The sequence below is a fragment of the Poecilia reticulata genome, linkage group LG20 (assembly GCF_000633615.1).
Source record: "Poecilia reticulata strain Guanapo linkage group LG20, Guppy_female_1.0+MT, whole genome shotgun sequence".
In the NCBI taxonomy this organism is placed as follows: domain Eukaryota; kingdom Metazoa; phylum Chordata; class Actinopteri; order Cyprinodontiformes; family Poeciliidae; genus Poecilia; species Poecilia reticulata.
This window is the reverse complement of record NC_024350.1, coordinates 14,838,491-14,859,296: the sequence shown is the minus strand read 5'-3', so window position 1 is coordinate 14,859,296 and position 20,806 is coordinate 14,838,491. Positions and strand designations below refer to the sequence as shown.

The window sequence follows — 20,806 nt, the reverse complement described above, 5'->3', positions numbered from 1 at the left end:
TTGTTTTTGAACTGCATGTGATAGCGTGATAGCGTGAGGTTACACCACTGCAAAAATAGATGGATTTATTTGAAAGGTTTTGACATGAATTTAAACTAACCATGGAGGAAGCTGTATAAGTTGTTAATGTTTATTTGCAAAGTTAGTGCTTGCTGAATCTGTACTGAATCACAGATTAATGTTACAGTGAACTCAGTGACACAGGAAGGCATGTAACCACAGAGGGAGTGTGTGGTCTTCAGATCAATAGAACTGCATGAAAAAACTATACAAACTATACATTAAACCTCCTCCATGCCAACACGTTCTCACCAAAACCCGCACGGATAGCAGTTGCCTCTGTAACGTGTGTGTGTGTGGAAATAATCTGTGTATGTTTATTCCCCACCAACACACTCAGCAGGAGCCTGCGAATATAGCCAGTATGTGTGACTCTAAGTTTTCAGTACTGCAGATGGAGACCCACTAATTTACTCATTATGGAGATTTAATATGGGAGAAAACTGCAAATGTGACCACGTAGCATCGTCCCCCTGTGTGTGTGTGTGTGTGTGTGCGCGCACACGTGTGTGTGTGTGTGTGCGCGCACGCATGTGTGTGTGTCAGTTCTTCATTCAGCTCAGATCCATCCGCCCTCTGCCACTTTGCACGTGGAAAATTAAGTGATTACTTTTTTTTTTATTATCATTATTTGCACAGATTAATTTTCTTCTTGCTGGAGCTCGACTCCATCGGTGCAGCAGCAGCATACAGCAGCAAGTGGAGCTCATTCACATGATGGTTAGTTTTCTATTGGCTCCCTGGTGAGCGGAGCTCTTTCACAGCTCTGAGGAGTTAACGCTGCTTCAGGCCCTTTATGGCATCCTGGGGAAAGAGAGCAGTTTGGCTTGGTGTGAATAAAGATCTATTTACTAATTCAGTCGGGTCCAAGACCGCAGAATGTTCTGTTGAGATCTCCAGTGATAAATCCAGTCATTTTTCCAAGTAATTTATTTTCCAGCAGAAATTTGGTTAAGCAGACGTTTCTAACACAAAACAGCCACATTTGTTGGTATTTTTTTCCTTTTTTTTCTTTTTCGGAAACGTTTCATTTTGATTATCTGATGAGTTTACGACTTCAGTCAGTTACGTATCTGCGTAGAGTTTATTTAGACGAATTACGCAACAATCAGTAATGTATCTAGTTAGGTTTTAGGAGGGTAAAACAGGATAAGAACTGACCATCTTTTAGTCTTAAATTGTAACAGGAGGCCCTCTGCTGGCAAATGGAGTAACTGCAGTAACTGTGCTGTTACTCCATTTACTCCAGTGCAGTTACTCCTGTACATTCATTTTTTTATTTTTATTTATTTTATTTTTTTCAGAGTAACCATCTTACCGGTAATTATGAGAACTACAATAATCGAAAAAGCATGTTTTTAAAAAATTTTTTAAATTATTATTATTTTTAGCCTCATCCTACTTTCCTGAATGCATGTATATGAAACTATGTGATTTGTAGCTGTTAAGGTACAAATCACATACCTTAACAGCATTTAAGGTATGGCAGCATTTCTTAACAGCATTAAGAAATGCTGCCAGAAATCCGGCAGCATTTCTGGCAATGCTGCCAGAAAAAGCAGCATTGCTTTGCAAAAACAATATATTTTTATAAATAGAAATCTGCAAAATGTGGCATGTTCTGTTATTTAACCCCCTGGAATTAGAGCAGCACGTCTTCAGGGGTTTGTTTACGTCAACTTTGCACGTACAACTACATTTTTCTTTGCAAAATATGTCAAACTGATGCAGATTAGATAGAAAGAATGTGTGAACGTCGCTTCTCTATTCTTGCCAAAGATTTTCAGTGGAATTTAGTTTTGGACTTTGACTAACTCATGATTATGTTTTGATCCAAAGAACAAACATCGCAGATCTGATTGCATGTTTCCCACTATTCTGCTGCTAAAAAGAGAACATTCATCCCTTTTGCTGCAAGGATAGAAAGCTCCATCTACTCCTCCTCCACTCCCTGCTGAAAAGGAAAGATCACAGAGCATTATTCTGCCCACTGCCACGTTTCATGGTGTACAGTGTGATATACTGAGGTCAAATATCTAAAGTGAATGTGTGAACCTTCAGGCTGCATGAATACTTTCACAATGCAGTACACCCATTCAACTCTGGTCCAAAAGGAAGCACTTTACAATGGGTAAAAGTAACTATCACTGAAAATTAGTTGCACAGCAATACGAAACAAAAGAGGATCGATTCTGTTTGGCTTTGGTTCAGCAGAGCCCCAGAAGGTTGCAAGCTTATTTATCTGCTATTAAACACCAAACCGACTTCTTATTCTAACCCATTTTTGTGCTCATCATCTCCTTTTCCCCTGATAAATAGTAATAATAATAATAATAATATAATAATAATAATAAAAAACAACTCACGCACACAGTATCTCTCTCATCCACCTGCAGCATAAAAACTGCGGAGCTTTGATCCGGTCCTGCCTGTGGTCTGCATCTCTCCCGGAGCAGAAAACCATTACATGCACTTTATGTGACAGATGCACTTGTCATGCAGAGGGAAGCTCAGATCCCTGGCAATCAGAGGTGTCGGGAGATGCCTCCAGAAGCTGTATTAATATTCATGAGAGCAGGAGCTGCCCTATGATGTAATTGCGGTAGCAGCGAAGGTCAGCGGCTTCGCCCAGCTTTTGCACAACATCAAACGTATCAAAGCCCAGCTGTCCGGGCTCCACTTTAGGTTTGGTTATGATAATCTCTGTGTATTTCGCAGACGGAGGATGACTGAGATGAGAGTCTGTCATCAATTGTGTTATCTTCAGACTTTTTTTTTTTTTTATGCCATCAGAGAGTCGGATTCTCGCTCAACGACGACTCTCTCCTGTTTTCTCTCGCTGGACACGCATCACAGCAGGCGATCGGGGCTTTTCATCCTCAAAGCAACACTGCTTACAAACCTCAAATACACCCATGTGGTCAGTTTCCAAGAGGGCTGTGCCTTGTATTCATGTTTCCCTCTTGGCTTGAATGTGGCGCTTAACATTTTTGCCTTACATCGTAGCAAAAACATCAAATGTTGATATTTGACAATAAACGCACTTCTTCCTCAAAAATTATAAGCCTCGTCAACAGTCCATGTTGGCCTTTGTTCTCATGGATCATGCTGGCTGGATGTGGTTCCAGTCGTTCTGCTCCCTCTGTGATTCCCTTACTGTCACAGATGACTGATAGAACCAGTTCAGCTCCTTCCACAAAGGCTGCTGCTAGACCCAAATCTGCCACTCCACGTGACTTTATGCATAATAATGCGTATTTGGAGCATTTAACATCAAACACTTAAAGTCAAACACTTTTATGAGGTAATTAGAGTCATTTCAGTCTGTTTATTCCAACACCCCCAAATGTCAGTTTGTTATAAATGCAAGAGCAAACTTGACTGTAATGTTTCGAAACAAATTCCTGATCTTGAGGACAGCTAAGCAGGTTGTGGTCTTAAATAAGTTCCCTTAGCACATGCTAATAAGAAATGATTATTAGTAGATATCTTTAATATTTTCAGGCCATGTCCACATAAAATAGACACTTTATAAGACAATATTTTCATTTGTTCTTTCTAAGCTGTTCTGCATAATTCCTAGATAAGATTAAATTGATATCTTACGTCATCCACAGCCAGAAATACCTCATCCCAGTTAGTATTGGGGTTCATGTGATGATGTAGTGATAACAAACTTTTACAGGTGCCTCTTATTGTAATTATGATGGTTTTTGAGATAAATTTGAACACTGGCAATTGCTGTGATGTGGCAGTCTGATGTGGAAAGTGCTACATGATGCTTAAAAGTATATTTGACATTCACGTGCTGATTTCTGTCAACATCTGATGGCAAAAAAAGTTATCCCATCTCAGTACATTAAGGTGAAACAAAAGCTCGGATCGTTCACAAAACAATTATCACGTAATTAATCTGGCATTTAATAAACTGCATAAATATTCAAACTCAATCTCACTTGTAAAAACAAAACAAAAAGCACAAATTCAATAGTGTCATTATTTATTAGAAATATGAAGCCAAAATAGAAAAGTTCCAAACTTTTATGATGATTGTATATTATTCAGAAATTTAATGATATTTGGTTTTAATTGAATAGCTTTGATCATATTCTACATTCTGTTAAAAGTATCTGTAAATAGTCCATTTACCATTCGGTAATCACATTGTTCTGCTCAAATGTTTCTGGGTTAAGATCCAGTTAAATGCTGCTCAGTCCAGCAGTCTGCTTCCTTCTACTCACAAGGCAGCTTTCACCTTAGAAGTTTCTCAAGTTTTGCATTAAAGTGTTTTAAAGAGCAACAATGTGGGAAAAAAATCACCTGAATTGGCAGTGTTATACACTTGCTGTGCAGTATAAACTAACATTTCCATGAGCTCCTGTCAGAGCTAATAACAACATAAGTCGTACGGAGATCTCCCAAAGGGCTGTTTGACTATGCCAGCAAAAAGAAGGGCGGGGGTGTCTTAATGGGTCGGAGGGGTCAGTGGAGTTTGAGCTGGCGGCTCTCTGACTGTCTCATCTAGTTGAGCTCTTTAGGACACGTCCAAGCTTTCCCTCTGATGTAAAGCTTCATCATTAGCGCTGCTGTTTTATAGATCAACATTAGATGAAGATGCGGATAGGATGTCCGGGAGAAAACAGAGTGCAAAAGACAGGAATTGGACGTCCGAGCGAATGCTTAGTGGTGGACCTGTCCCATTGCTGACATCAGCAGAGGCGGGGCAATTCCCTGGGAAAACGATGGAGGCACATAGAGTAGGTGGAGGGAATGAAAGACGGGAGGAGGGAGGAATAAGAATGGGCGTGCAAGGGTTGTAATTGGTTCGCTGGCTGCAGAGGATGGAGGCTCAGAGAGCACCGAGCCTTTAATGTCTCCACCTGGCCTGAACAGTAGGATATGAATATATACATACACCATATATGTTACTGCTGAGCTTGGACTCTCCAGGTCTCAGCAGGCAGCGTGTCCTATTTCATTCCCTCGCACCTTTCCATTTAATTTCAAATGCATTACATCGCAGGCCTTTCCGTTGAGTGCTACCCCCTGCTGTGCACAGCCTCGATGTGAATGCAGCGTAGCGGTTAGGGGACCATTCCTGCCTTTCGGTCCAATAAGCAGTCAGCCTGCAGCCTCTGTCCCCCGACTATCATCTGCAGAACATCAGAGCATGGTCCTGCTATTACTTCAGTCGCACTACAGCTGACCGATTGATATTTATGACGCTTTGGTTACATTATAAGTGAAGCACAATGAAAGTATGGAATATTAGTGGATATAGAATGAGCCGTTATGATCAACTGCGCTACTTTTTTGGTTTCTCGTTCTGTTTTTCGTATTTTAATGCGTTCACTTTTGCTTTTCTGTGCCCCTCATACTTTGTCAAGCTTCATTAAGAGTTTGTATATTTCCACTTAATCAAGCATCCACTTTCTTCTGCAGTCCCTCGGATGCATAGAGACGATATCCAAAAGGCCACTCTTCTCGCAGTTCTCCAGTGACAGCTGTGCAAAAAAAATCTTTCTTCGTTGTAGAACCATGGCTTTGGATTCAGAGGAGCTTTGTCTTGTTTTGGCCACGTTCAGCTCCGCTACGAACTGCTCCGGTGCACGTTGAAGGTCGTAGCTTGAAAATGCCAACAGAACCACATCGTCTGCAAAGAGCCAAGTTGAGACTGTGAGGTTCCTGAAAAAAACACTTTGAGATTTAAAAACTGGATGTGAGAACCTGGCCAAGAACAAATTTGATGGTGTGCTGAGAATGTGGACCCTGCTTTAACTTTTGAGGACTAGATGAACCTTATTGCTAATCTACTCTTAAAGCTTGAAGCACACCTTACAAATTTGTTAATCCCTTCTTGAATCCACTAAATGCATTTTCTGCTGTTTCTTCTTTTTTTATTTATTTATTTTTGGTCCAAACAGATTCACAAGAACTGCAATGCTCCCAAATTGGTACATTTAAAAAAAAATCTATTTGTTTTACAAGGAAAGCCAAAATCTCACATATTACATTTCAAACACATCCATAAGTGAGCATTTAAAATATTTATTTTCAGACAAAAGAAGCCACCTAGATCTCAAACAATGTTGATATTTTCTGTTTTTGGAACAGAATAAATTAGCCTCTAGGCCTTTCCATGTTTCCTCTAATGCTGCTGTTTTGTGAATCATATAAGAATTTCACTTAAAATGATTTTTGAAGAGTGTTTTTGCAGCGGTTGCTGAATACGCCACCTTCTGTTATCAATTGGATTGTATAAATCTTGCTTTTCTCTTGCTCATGCAAATTTTCTCCCATTTGTTGTTTCTGGATCCAGTTGGCTGAATGAGGTATTAGCACAGCGGTCAGTGGAGGGTTGCGCCGAGCAGCCTCTTTGGTTATTATTCATAGAAACACAAATGTTTAGTTGAGAAACTGCTGGCGCAACTTTCTCATGCAAAAGTGGTGAAATTAAAAGAAAATGTTGGGAAAGTTTTGGTTTTTTTTAGAGGTTGGAAGTTCACTCTTATGACGGATTCAAACTTCTCCCTGATTCCCAAAACTGCCATCACTCCGGCCGTTATCTGCAGTTTCAAAATGAACCAAACATTAAAGCTGTGAGCCAACAAGGACAGTACCACTTTATTTATTTATTTATTCATTTGCTTGGACTTTGAGCTTTTAATTTAAAACTTGCAACAGCACAGTCAGATCTCTTTAGTCTGAATGTGCCTCATTTTAGCAAAACTTCATAAACTTTCAAAAACACACATTTATTCTGAGGTGCTGCTTTGGTTTCTAAACGGCATGACGGGTTTTGCTTTTATATTTGCTGCCTCCCTGTGGGCGTTGCACACAATAACGGCAATGCAAAAAAAAAAATTCATAATTTCTCTTTGAACCTGGATTCTTAGCTGAAACTTCACTCAAGTCAATAGCAAAAATACATAAAAGGCCAATTATTTTAACGGACAAGCTACATATACTCACATCAAATATCGTCTTCTTGAAAATTCTTTGCCCTATTCAACACCTCCATTAACTAAATAAAAGAAAAGTGTGCAAATAACTATGCAGTCCTCTTGCATTGTGTGCAGAACAATACATTGTGTACAGATTTGATCTGGAGTATCTCAATGTGTTGGGCAAATGCTCAGTGTCTACTTTCACTTCGCAGATGATGATATCACCATGGAAACCATGGAGACACACAGCAAGAACGCAGAAGCATTGCTGTCGATCAGAATCAGCCTTCCTCAAACTCTGCTCATTATTTTATTTGTCTCAGCGAAGGAGTTAGAACCTTCCCGAATATTCAGAGGAAGCTCTTTTACCTTTAGCACAACGATGTTTAAATAATTTCATATTTAATACTGGCAACAAACTGTCGCTGTAGATCCATTACGGAAGAGAAGACGAGCAAAAATGACACCGCCGACACTGAATCTTCACTCTTTGTTCCCGTTTATCGCCTAAATTAGGAACAGCCTGTTCAAGAGTGCAGCACAGCAGAAAAAACTGTTTCACTGGGTTTAATATGTCTTGGCTGGACTTTAGTATTTCCTTATTATGTTTCAAAAATGTGTTGAAATGCCTTCAGGTAATTCAGACAGCCAGAACTCTAATGAAAAATTAAAGGAGGGATCATATTTCTTCAATTTGAACTTTTATTCAATTTCTCGCTTTTGAACCCAGAAAAGAATAAGGAATGATTCTTTTGACACATAGAGCAATAAATGTCAATGCTGCATCTTTTATTAAAGAACTCCTGGTTGCACTCAGTTTCTTGTGAAAGTGTTCCAATTAAACCTTTTCACTTTTTTTTTCCCCCAAGGAAAATCATACATGCTATTCCAAATGATGCACAATCAAACATGTGAAGTGTGTGACATGCACTTTGTGTTTAGTCCCCTGCAAGCTGAAGAGTTTTGGAGTGTGTCTCCATCAGATTTGTGCAAAGTTACATTTTGTGTCAATTTTCCTTTACAACAAAGGTTAAACTTTGTCAGATTTGTAAAGTAGCTCCTGTAAATATAATGTAAGTATTGACAGTAATTTTCACTTGGATTTAAATTAAGGTTTGTGTTGATCCAGAACTTACAATTCCTGAAAAACGCATTTCTAGTTGTAACATAATAAAATAGGAAAAATATTCATTTTAGCACTTTGGCTCTTTATGCCCTTGCCTCAGAAGAACTAAAAAAATAATAATAATTTCATTGAAACTCTTTCTAAGTTTCTGCTGTTGAAATCTGCTGTGAATGAGAACCTGAAGCAACTTTATCCATACATTGCAGCACTTGTTTTCCTCACACCTGAAATGACTGCCATATACCAGTGCACTGAACACATCAATGTGACAGTTTAGACTAACTGTATTACCCTGAGACTGTCTATGTCATCATAAAGTGGCTTTGTGAGACTGAGCCAAAGCCGCTATAATAATTTAGAACATTGCTTTAGCTAAAATATCCACTCTGACACATTTGTTTTGTTGAGTTATTTAAGTTAAAATTAATTAATATTTAAATGGGAAAGCAAAAAAAAAGTTAGGAAATATAAATGCATTCAATACTTAGACCTGGAAAGTAAAAAAATTACATAAAGCCTCATAAACCCAGCCAGTTACATTAAATTGTTTATGTACAAGTTAATCTTCGTGAGCTAAGCTGCCATGACAGGAAGTCAGGACTGTGAAAGACTAGTTTGGACCGTTCCCACAGCGTTCCCTGAAACACTTGGCCTGTCCGCGGAGACCACTTTAGCATTCGTCCGACTTGCCACCCGTCAGTTAACATGCTCATCAATCGCACCAGCGTCCAGAGAGGACTTCCTGACTGACAAGGCCCAGAGAGCGAAAGCCTTGCGAACACGGAGGAAGTGCCAGCCCAGAGACTGGAGCTCACCTTGCCTTGAGCCAGAGAGTTGATACGTCTTCACTGTGACTGAAACTTCAAAGGCATTTCATCTCCACATGGAAGATGCTTCTTCTCTCATCTTCACTTCACAAAATCTGTCTCAGGAAGGACATGTTGATGCTTTGGAGAGGGTTAGGAGGAGGTGGGGTGGGGGGGATAAAAAAGTTCCCATGAACTCTCTTGAAACATGCTTGACCACATTAACGATACAGAGGCTGTTAAAACATTAATGAGCTCCTTTGATTCCTAAATGTTAAGAAAAACAAGGAGAGTAAAAAAGAAACGGATCAGCGGTGCGTACAACAGAACAACAAACCTTTCTCTGTAGCACTTTTTTTTACATCAATGCACAAGGTCAAATCTACATCACATCAAAGGTCTCTAATTAAATTACTGTTTTGCACATTTGAGAATGAGAGCATTTTCTCGGGATCACACACAACCAGTAATTGCCACGGCATTGTAAGGCGAATAAATGCCAAGTTTCCTTCCCGGTCTCTCTCTCTCTCTCTCTTGTGTTCACAGACAAATGAAAGTGGGAGAAGAGTGGTCTTTTCAAAGGGCGCCTGCCGGAAAAGAAAGAAACAAACCTGACAGATGCACAAATTAACACACAGGAGGGGAAAAGTCGTAATCCAAAGCCTCCGATGTTATAATTACAGCTCTTTCTTGCTCCTTGAGACACATAAAGGAGGATTTCTCTTACTCCCTGCTTGCATTTTCTTTCTTCATCTCCCCTCCACCTCTCACAGCACAGCTTGGCGAGCTGGTATTAATTGCTCCAAAAAAGCTGTGGAAGAACAACAAGTGCTTCTCATCCTGGTATAATTGTGTCTGTAGGAGTTGAGGGGGGGATGGGTGGGGGGGAGGGTGCTAGAGAAGAAAGAAGGCTTCATTGCTTACAGGAAGAAAAAAAGAGATTTGTACTCAGTCTGTGGTTTGGCAGGAAAGAAGAAGAGCATTTGGTACAATGTGATATAATGGCGCACTCTAGTGGACAGAGAGTGAAGGTCTATTATTAACAAGTTATTAACAAGCATGTTGTTGCGTAACTCCTGAAAGCACCTCTTGTGGATTTAGCTGATGAAATTAAGATATTCTACTTTTCAGAAAATCTAGCCACCACTAACATAAGGAATCATTTTTACTTAAAATCATATAAGTTCAGGTGAGCCCCATTTAGCATATTAAAAGTACCTTCAGAAATAAACTTAAGTAGGTTTTTAGCCTATTTTTTTCCATTATACCCATATTTCTGTATTATATAATTGTCTTTTGTCTGATGTTATATTCTGATTTTAGATGTCACGTTTTCATTAGTTGTAAGTGGAAAATCATTGTAGTGGAAAAATAAAGCATCTTAGCTTTATTATTGAAATCAGTTTACGACTTTATTCTGTGGTGTGAAAGAAAAAAGGATCCACCAGCAAAAATAAAACACCTCCAAAACTTCTTTGTATTTTTTTTTTTATGTGAGGTGAGATCAAAATTTCTCAAGCCGTCATCAAACATGGTTAAAGAGTATCAATTCTGGAATAAAAAATGTACATGTAATCGCTTTTTTTATTTTAAAAAGAAAAATGGGTCAGTTATTTATATCATTCTCAATCATGAAAGGAAAAAAAAAATTTTTATTGGCATTAAAGTTATCAAATCCTTATAATTCCTGACCAGATCTTTTGGACGTTTTCACTGTTATTGTGATGATTTACCTTTGGTGACACAGTCAAGTGATTGAGGCTGGAAGGCCTCTTTGCCATCACCCTTATCAGACTGTATTAAATACAGGTTCAGACTCTGCCAGGGCTGCTTCAGTGTTAACTTTACAAGAAACATTTTAAAAGATTAATTTTAATTAGTTTTGAATCTGTCAGAGTGAATAACTTTAGCCTCAACTATGTCCAAGTTCTGTATTAACAGTATGGGGCTTCCCAGACTGGGAGGGTTTTACAGCCTTCCTCTAAAACTCTGGGGTGAGGCAGTTCCAGTAAGCAAGTCGTTTATTTACAGGCACTTACACAAATTGAAATGTATGGATCTGAACTGCAGAATATTTCAAGGAACTAAAATGTGATATCCTCAGAAAGTACACAGTGTAAAAGTTTAAAGTCCGAGGAAAGGAAGTCACAACACAAAGACGTTATCAGCGCTAAACATAATTCATTGTTTTATTTAGCTAGTGAGTTACCAAGAGGAGAAAATAATCACATATTTGCATTTGATGGTTCTTTCTCTTCCTTTTTTGTTTTTGGCTGAATCTCCGTCCGGCCGATTAGCTGACCGCGGAGGTTCTCCCAAAAGTTCCAACGGGTCGTTTAGCACGATCGAACCTGGGGTACAGTTAGAGTACATCCACATCAGAGCAACGACGGTCACCAAGTCTAACTCTGGCAAAGCAGCGGGTTTTCTCCTCGGACAAATGCACTTCAGAATGACAGAACCACAGGAAAGAAAAAAGAAAATAATTAAAAAACAAAAAAGGTGCGTAAGCCGGCGGTTCACCAGCCAGCTGCATAATCGTAAGCTTTTCGTACACAGAAAAAGATGCAGAAAGAAAGGGGGCAAGGTAGGGTAGGCCCTACGATTGGTACGATTGTGGCCGTTTCCTATTTACGTCATCCCACACCCGTCAATTTCCAGACCTCAATCTGGCAGACTGAGTCAATTTCCACATCTTTAATTCTCTTTGAGGCCAGATCAAGCTCACCAATATCCCAACCATTTGAGGCGACAGTAAAAAAAAAAAAAAAAAAAAAAAAAAAAAAAAAAAAAAGTAAAATCGGTGAAATCAATGTCTTCTCTGGTTAATCTGTTAGAAGCTCACAAACGAAAAATAATCAAAGAACAGAGTTAGCTAGTTAAGGGTATTGGCAGAGGCTGCTTAGAAGGACTGAAAGTGCTTAAAAAGACAGAGTTTCGAACAGATTACGCTCTTTTTCTTGTGAGACAGGAAAACGGGGGTCTGATGCACCAATCAACGGATACAGGATGAGTCCACCTAATGTCGCGCTCAAGTCTTCGGATACGTTGTTGTCTCGGGAGGACAGGCCGCGACAGTCCCTCCACCGTGGGGTTAGGCTAATTTGATTTAAAGGTCCTTCATCGTTAGTGTTGCGGAGGGTCTGCCTCAAGGTCACTGCTTATTCCTGCTGCGCTCCTGGAGGACGAAACACACACAGACCAGCAGTTAGCGAGAGCGGAGAAAGAAAGGTTTCAAAGCCAGCCTCGTCAGTGAGATTGACGCTTTCTGCCTCATTTCATCCAATTAGGATTATTCACAAAGGAAAACACTGAAGAAATTACACATTCGTTAAAACACAGTGATGCGTTTGAAGCAATTTCCTGTTGATTTCAATGGTTCTGAGTTACAGCTAATGAAAACCCAAAATACAGGTTCTCAACTTGGGAGACCCACCAAAAAAGGATCTTTAATACATAAACAACCTACTGAATGTATGTCCATGTACTGCATTATGCATTCAATTATAAATAGAGCTCATTGTGCATTAATTATCAATAAGGTGCGACACAGACCCAGAGTTCATGCTGTTTTAATAGCAACCTTTAGCTCGTATCTTAGTCACAGAAGCGCTCCACTCTTAGTGAATATCCCCCTCAAACTTCTGAAAACACTGCTTCAAAAACCAATCAAAACAACCAATCAGCAACCGTTTCTTCAACACTTTTTTCTTCCACTTAATTTTCCATCGTGCTGCAATAAAGTGCTCTCTGGACAGCTAACTTCTTTAGCAGTGACTGTTTGAGGCTTACCTTATGGTGAGTGTTAGCGACTGTCCGCTGGACATCTGTCATATCAGAAGTCTTTCCCATGATTCAACAGACAATAACCTTTCTGTGCTGAAAATCTTATTTTTTGATTAGTTTTTTTGTAATATAAAAATTTTCTGAGAAGCTGAATTTTGGGTTTACATTAACTCTAAGCCAGAGTCATTGGTATTAACAAAAAATCTATACACAACATATGGAATGAATGCATATAATACTTTAATTTAATTACTAAAATAAACTAATATTTAAATCACATTTTAGCTTGTTTGGCGTTGCTTAAATGCAGAGAAATTATACTGAAGAAACTCATTTTTAATTTGTAAACATATCACCTAAACTAGAAGTAATGAAAAGGTAACACTTCCTTCCATACTCATGTAAAAATTATAAAAAAGCAATTAAGAAGAGAATCAATACCACTATTAGCAAGCAAAGCACCGAATGGAAGTCTGTAACGGCTTAATGTCTTTTTGCGTGACTCATCTATGAATTGTATTACTTTAAGACGTACATTTATGAGTCTATCCTTTTCCTGTGTGCCATTTTAAGGCCGATCTATTTGCAGACATAAAATTCAATCGAAATGGTTTTCATTTGTTTTGAGATGCGTCAAAAAAAAAAAAAAAGTACTGCAATTTTATTAGCATGCAGGGAGCACTTTCTGTTCATCAAACAGCTTTTGCTATATATTGCTCTGGAACAGAAAACTGCTGTTCTTGTTTATTAGGTGTAGGTGGGGTTTAATCAGGCGGGTGTAATTTACGCAGCAAGATTTTACTTCATCAAATACCCGGCACATTAGTGCGGGAACTGGACATTCAGCAGGTTGACCAAGATATTTTGCTAGCTGCAAGTTTTGGTTATGTGTACGCAGGATTTTTTTTTTTAATACCTTAAAGAGCAATAAGAGTGTTTGCATGTAGCCTCCCAGGGAAATATGTTAATATATAAATTTGATAAGCCACAACATCAAAAGCACTTACAGGTGAAGGGAATTAAACTGCTCATCTTGTTTCAGTCTAAAAATTCATACAGGGAAATGTTGGCTCCATGCATTCGTGTGGTTATTACCGCGACACATGCCAGCCAACCAACCAACCAACCAAGCTACACCCCCTCCATGGCAACAGTCTCCCCCGACTCGAGTCTGCAGCATTGCAAAAACTATTCAGGAATGCATGCAGGGAACACAACTAACAGCCCAAGGCGCTGACAGCAACAGATGCACTGGAAGAAGCCAAATCCATGGAGATCCAGAACTGGAACCCAGTGGACCCTGCAGGTCCAATGCCAGCAATTGTCAACAAATCACTACAGGACGTATGAAGATGCCTTCATCTTGAAAATGTGGCACTTACTTTTTTTTTTTTTATTCTGGTTGAGTTCAAACTTGTATTTTATTTTGTTTTTTTTATTATTATTTTAATGTTTAAAAAAAAAAATACCACAACTCTCCATTTAAAAAAATAAACAAGTTTTTAATTTTCAAATTAAACTTTGCAATTGTACATCGCTTCACATGAAGTCTCCACAAAACCGACTAAAGTTTAAAGTTGCCAACATGACAGGATGTGAAAAAGCACAAGGAATCCTGTGCTCTATATTATGTTGAGGACATATTTTATGTTAATTCCAAGTACCTGAATTGAAAAAAGTAATTACTAAGATAAAAATACAAAGCACATGTTTTAAGTTAAAACAACCAGAGAAGGAAACCGACTAGAAAACAGGAGAAAAGAGTTAGATCCCAAGGAATGAACTGACAAAATAATCAGCCATGTTTACACTGTCAGGAGACTGCTGTCATTACTTTCTGCTCGTAGCCCGAAATCTCATGTAGTCAGGGATAAAAGGAGGCGGATATTCTAAACAAAACATCACGCCGTTCCTACAATGTCAAATATTCAATGGCTTGTTACAGATTAAAAGAAGATGAATGCCGTGAAGCGTCATGTGAAGAACAGCACAGGTACAAAACATTTTTTCCCCCTCCCATTTCTCAGACAAAACAGTGCTCTCTTTGAGGTTGACCATATCAGTTCCCTGGGAAAAACGCAGAGAGACCCAGGCCCCGGCAGTAACTCAATCCCCAGATGGCCTGCGACAAAAAGCCTCATGATATTTAGTCTATACAAGGTCTGCAGCTCAAATCAATGTAGTTCTTCAAGTTAAAATATAACCTGACTGAGCAATTCATCACAAAACTCATTATGCAATTCATCTCCTCAAACTAATGAGAAAAATGTACTTTTCATCCAAATAAAGTTACTTCTTAAGATCTTTTCAATTATGAAATCGTGCGCAGTACCAGCTACATATTAAAAATGGACTCGATATTCAATAAAAGCTCCAAATAAAATTTAGACGCAAGGTTATCTTTCCAATCAAAACAAATAACACAAAGAAGAAGAAGAAAAAAGAACACACCTTGAGATGGTGTTGGGAAAAGGTGTTGTTGCACAAGCCTGACATCTTTGAAAGGCTGGGTAGGACAGGCCAAACAACAGGCAACAATTAACCTTGTCAGGTGAAGAAGGGCGAGGCCTCGACCTGCGCCGATCCCGTCATGTAATGAGGGTCAGGGATACAAAAGCAGCACGGCTCGACGCCTGCGTGACGCGGGATGAAACCGGCTTCCTACTGACAGTTTGTTTTCAGGAGCCTGAAAACATTGACTTGAAATATTTATGAGAAAGGAACCGAGTGCATATTAACAAGGTCAACAACGAGGAGTCAATACAGCGTCAGTGCAGCACCAACATTTGGAGAAACAGAGAGGGAGGGGGTCGTGTGTATGTGTGTGTTTTATGGATATAAGAATGGATCCAGAAGGACACTACTGGAGACATAATTCTCTGGGTTTTTTTTTTTTCTTTTTACTTCCATTTGTATTACACCATTATTACCACTATTGGGACATAATTAAATTTCCCCTCTGAGGATGTTAAACTAAGGGTGTTTTTCAGAATGACAGCTCAATGTGATTAAAGAGCTTCATAATATATTATGCAAAATATATATATATAAAACAAAAACTCTGCTAACTGTGCCAGGGCACATTTTAACCACTTTGGAGCCTGGGAGCTTATGCTGTTAAAAGACTAATAAAGCATGAGGAGTCTGTGGATGCCTGGGAGGGCTTGTAGTTCAAAAGTAGATCCAACTTTATGTCTGCCTTTGTCTGGGAAAACAGAATGGCAGGAATGTGGGTTATTTCAGGAAACACGACAGTCACCTAACTCCACTTGGGTGACTCTTAGCAATCTTAACAACGCCAGATGGCTGACGCAGGTTCAGGGTTTCCTGAACTTGGATTGTGAGTAATGGCGAAGCGTCAATCTGCAGACGGGCCTCGGGGAACTTCCATTTATTGCAGACTGTCAATGCAGCCGCTGATGTTACAACCTCACATCAAGTTGAACGACATCGGCTGATTATATTTACAACAACCAGCAGAAATTCAGAAATACTTGGCCAGTTTTATTTGTTTTTTTATAAAATGGCCAACAAGTTACATCAGGAATGTGAAGGAGCCGTTTATAAAAAAGAACACACAGTGGAGACCATCAAAAGATTTTCTACTCAACATCCTACAATGGTGGCGTCTGGTCAGCAGCTGATGCTCCAAGGCATGGCGCCCAGATATTGTTTTGGAAAATAAACGACTGCTTACCCAAACGACTGCTTACTTCTGTCATGGGTACAAATACCCATGACAGAAGTCATGGGTACAAATACCCATGACAGAAGTCATGGGTACAAATACCCATGACAGAAGTCATGGGTACAAATACCCATGACAAAAGTCATGGGTACAAATACCCATGACAAAAGTCATGGGTATATATTTGTAATTGATCCCACTTCGTCGTACTTTGCCAGACGGAACCAATCTGTTTGAGGTGCCAATGGAGGCGTGGTAAATGACAAGACCCACCGGAAGTGTGTTCCCTTTTAGGCTCAATAGAAGGTAATTTATCTCACCTTTCTCAAAGCTTCCTCTTCTTCCTGACGTTTCTCATAATGTGCAAAGTCATCAAAGATTGAGGTGGTATGCTTGTAAGTGGCAATAACTTTAAGCACTTGTTTGGCCTTCTCCAGAGGCACTTCCTGAGTGTCCCTGGAGTTGGTCACTGGCTTGTTGTCATTGTTCTCCAGCCGGATGTGACGCAGCTGGTTGTTGGGCACATCCTTGATGAAAATCCACTTCACCTCAAACTTGCCCTTCCACTTGTCCTGAGACCAGACGCCTGCGTAGGCGTTGTAGTCCACTGGCGATCGCATTTCGGCCACACCGCAGAAGTGCCCACTACCGTTGACGCTGAACAACAGGTACAAGGGGCCCTTGTTGCATAGCGAACGGTAAGCACTATCCAGGCGCTTGTTTCCATGTTCTGTACTGCACCAGATAGAGTACTTGATTGAACGGTGGATGTCATCTTCTGAGTAGCTCTTGATAATGAAAACACGTCCATTTTTCAAGTTCCAGTCAAAGTCTTTGGGGTTGTAGTTGTTGACGGTACGGAGTTTCTCCAACACGGGGTGCACTTCTCCAGAGCAAGGGGAGGCACTCAATGGAACTCCGCCACCCAGACTAAAGCCCTCACCACGGTTCCTGGGGGCAATCCAGCGATTGGGGGGTGGGCCAAGCTGCTGAGGTTGTTGTTGATGAAGGTGCTGTGGGAGGCCAGGTTGGGAGGGGAGGTGAAGGTGAGGAGGGCCATGGGACAGAGGCTGGGGGTGCTGGGGTGATTGTATAGACTGGAGCTGGAAAGGCTGGTGTTGATGCTGGGGTTGGTGCGGAGGCTGCGGGGGCAAGGGGTTCTGCAGTAAGGGTTGGGGCTGTGCAAGGAGTGGGGGCTGCACCAGAGATTGTGGGGGCATCATAGTCTGAGCTAACGGCGGTTTGTTTAAAGAGCCCTTATCGTCCCAGGTACCAATGTTCATATTGTGCTTAATTGGGGGTGGGGGAATGGCAGCACCTCCCCCCATCCCCATGTTGGCTTTGGTTTTGACCTTGGGTTGGGGTTTGGCCGGTTTCTTGGCGATTGCTGCCCAAGTGGCAGGTTTAGGTGGTGCAGACGAGTTGACAGATGGAGGGAGATTATTGGCCACTGTGCTGTTCATGCCCACTGTACCCCCTAAAGGTGAGCCAACGGTTTTGGTGACAGCTGCCACCATGTCCGTACCCAGCTTTAGCCCCGTCATACCCTGCTCAATGCTGTTCAGCACTGGGACCTTACCGAGCTGGGTGTCACTTCCAAAGCCCGCCTGTCCGTCTGCGATTGCCCGGCCCAGTGAGCTGGGAGCATAGCCGTAGCTGTTACTGTAGACTGAGCTCTGAGTTGACTGACCCTGAGAGACACTGGTTCCCCAGGTGGAAAAGTCTGCACTGCCAGGAAAGAAGTTGAAGCCATGCTGCCCGAGAAATGGAGGAGTGTTTCCTAGGGCTCCTGGCTGACTGAAAACACCGTCAGGGATAAAGTGCGGCTCCCCATTGCTCATCTGTCCATAGGTGGTAAGGTAGGGCATAGGTGGATCTCCAGCTGTGGACCAAGCAGCCTCTCCCAGAGAATAAGGAAACCCAATGGATGGAGCATAGTAGCTGGGCATGTAAGGATCAGACATTGGTGGATAGCTGTTATTCTGCATGGCACAGAAAGACAAGAAATTGAAAGTATTATTCAAAAAGACAGATGCTTTTGCATTTTATTACTGTTTAAGTATACGTAACAAAATTACATTTTAATACATTTCTTTTTCAACAACTCTGTTTTGTTCTACTGCCTCAGTTTAATGAAAAGCGCTGTTCATATGAATGCATCATAGCATCTGAGTACACAACATTGGAAAACATTTCAAAGAGCATCTATTAATATTACCCTGTCAGATTTATAGGTAAGGCAAACATCAGAGTATCACCAGTCTTTGTATAGTTTTTTTCTTATTTTATTTTTTATTTCACTCACTCTAACTGAGATTAAGCTATTCTGCAATGAATAGTGGAAAAAATTGACCAATTCTAAATTTCACAAATCTGGCTGAGGCTGCTACCCACGCGACCTGACCCCGGATAAGTGGAAGAAGATGGACGGATGGATGGTTGAGGCATACTCCAAAAGAATTGCAGCTTCAATAAAGATGGTTCCAAAAAGCACCGACTCACGGGACTGATTACGGATTCATTTTTTGTTTGAAAAGATTTTCCTTCCACTTCACAATTGTGTGCCATTTTGTCGTAGTCTGATTCAGGGGATATGAATAATATCTCATTGAACTGTATCCTAGCCGTGTACAACAGAAGCTAATAATAACCTATGTTGAGACATTGGAAAATAAAACTCTGAACTTGGAAATAAACATACAGAAGGCACTTTAATTGAAATACAAAAAGGGAACTCGAAGTTGACTTGTGAGTTTGATTTTTTTTTTCTTCTTTTTTTCAGAATAGTGGCAAAATTATTTTGTGAGTTAAGTGTAAAAAAAACTACTACTTATTAAAAATGGCTGTGGCAATCCTTATCCTAATTTAGGCATTGTGTATTTTAAAAAGTACATTACCTGATTTGTCTGGCCGCTTAGGTAAGGCTCAAAATCATCATCATTCACACCATCCTTTTGATGCATGGATCCGTTTTGCACTAAATATAAAAAGGAGGGAAAAAAATCTAATATAAGTAATTAGAAGAAGCTGTAATCCCCAAGCAGCCATGATGTCAGATGGCTACATTTTGATCACAGGTATGCTCTGCTGTGTTGTGTCAACAATGCTCCAGGCTGCAGTTTGGACTACAGTTCAACAACACTGTCAGCAAGTAATAGCACAGAATATCATAACCTGCAGTGGCTAGAACTCCCAGTCAAAGCCTTACCTTTATTTCCTTGTCCTTTGGTTCTCTGAAACAACAAGTGATAAGATATTAAAACACACTGGCAGAGCAGACAGACACTATCCTACAAATATAACACCTAAAGTGAGAGCTTTCGCCCGGATGTTAGCATTTACAGGTTGCTTCGTCTTACTAACCGGATGTCAAACGCTCTGACAACCAGTAAACGGTGCCGCATTGGCAACCGGCTGCAGCCGGTGTAGGTTGGCAGTACAGTTGGCCTACCTTTCAGCTAACAACCACCACATATCAAAGACTTTGTAGCCTGTTTGATTTGGCACAGTAAGCCCGTCAAACAGTGGTCCGTAAAGTTTTATTTCGTCCTCAAAGCTAGCATACAGCGCAGCTACACGAACCTGATCGACTGTGGTCGCAGACATCCTCCAGGAACCGAAACTGCTCGCTGTTTTGTCAGACTGTCCGCGGCTTCTCTCTCCCCCCTCTGCTTGCTCGTCTCTCTGTTTCTGCACTTCGGTGCTGCTTTCCTGGTTCGTCTCTCCTTCTCGTCCAATCACTCCGTGAACGTTACAAGGCGGCGTTTTTTTTTTTTTTGTTTTTTTTCCCCTGCTGGGCTAAGATCTGACGACGACCAGCCTCTTCCAGCTGCTTCAGGCGACTCGGTGTCTGCTAATGAGAAGGCGTCAATCAGCGCGTCAGTGTGACCGAGAATGATGTTTAATCAGTCAATCTGAAAGTGATTGGAATATCCCTTACTATTCCACAATGGCGGATAGGCTCTTTACTCCCGCTTCCGTTCCGTCCTGCTGCTCCGTGACCTTCCGCCTGTGACGCTCTGAGTCATGTTACAAACTAACGCTTCACATGACAGTCACAAACACACAGCAACTTTTCTGCTTATTTTCTTATCTTTACTGTTTCATGCACTCAGTCTACTACCTGCCATGCTAACCGACAGCAAAAACACAGCTTTCTTAGCTTAAAGCATCTGTTTCCCAACCCTCTTGAGAGATTCTGCAATAAAACAGTATAAAACTACAGAATAGTATGGAAAGCCAAATGTGCCAGAATCCAATAAATGATTAGATCATCAAAAGCATATTTTTTTAATAAATATCTAACTTTTACTCAGGATTATTTTAGTTCAAATTAAAATTGAGAATTATAAAAATTTACCAAAAGAATTTAAATGTATTTATTTAGTCAGAA

The 20,806-nt window shown here is 40.4% G+C and overlaps 1 protein-coding gene across 2 annotated transcripts; it reads right to left on the bottom strand.

Moving 5' to 3' along the window:
* Positions 1-10,942: 10,942 nt before the first annotated feature.
* Positions 10,943-20,589, bottom strand: ythdf3 (YTH N6-methyladenosine RNA binding protein F3). Of its 2 annotated transcripts, none has more exons than XM_008396266.2 (6): positions 20,354-20,589; positions 19,996-20,266; positions 19,622-19,646; positions 19,311-19,390; positions 16,734-18,395; positions 10,943-12,117 (listed from the first exon to the last, which is right to left on the bottom strand). In XM_008396266.2, the coding sequence occupies exons 2-6, from the start codon at positions 20,017-20,019 to the stop codon at positions 12,094-12,096; spliced, it is 1,815 nt and encodes a 604-aa protein (XP_008394488.1). In that variant the 5' UTR covers positions 20,020-20,266; positions 20,354-20,589; the 3' UTR covers positions 10,943-12,093. The 2 variants fall into 2 exon arrangements, with proteins under 2 accessions (XP_008394488.1, XP_008394489.1); XM_008396267.2 differs by having other exon boundaries at positions 19,996-20,263.
* Positions 20,590-20,806: the final 217 nt, after the last annotated feature.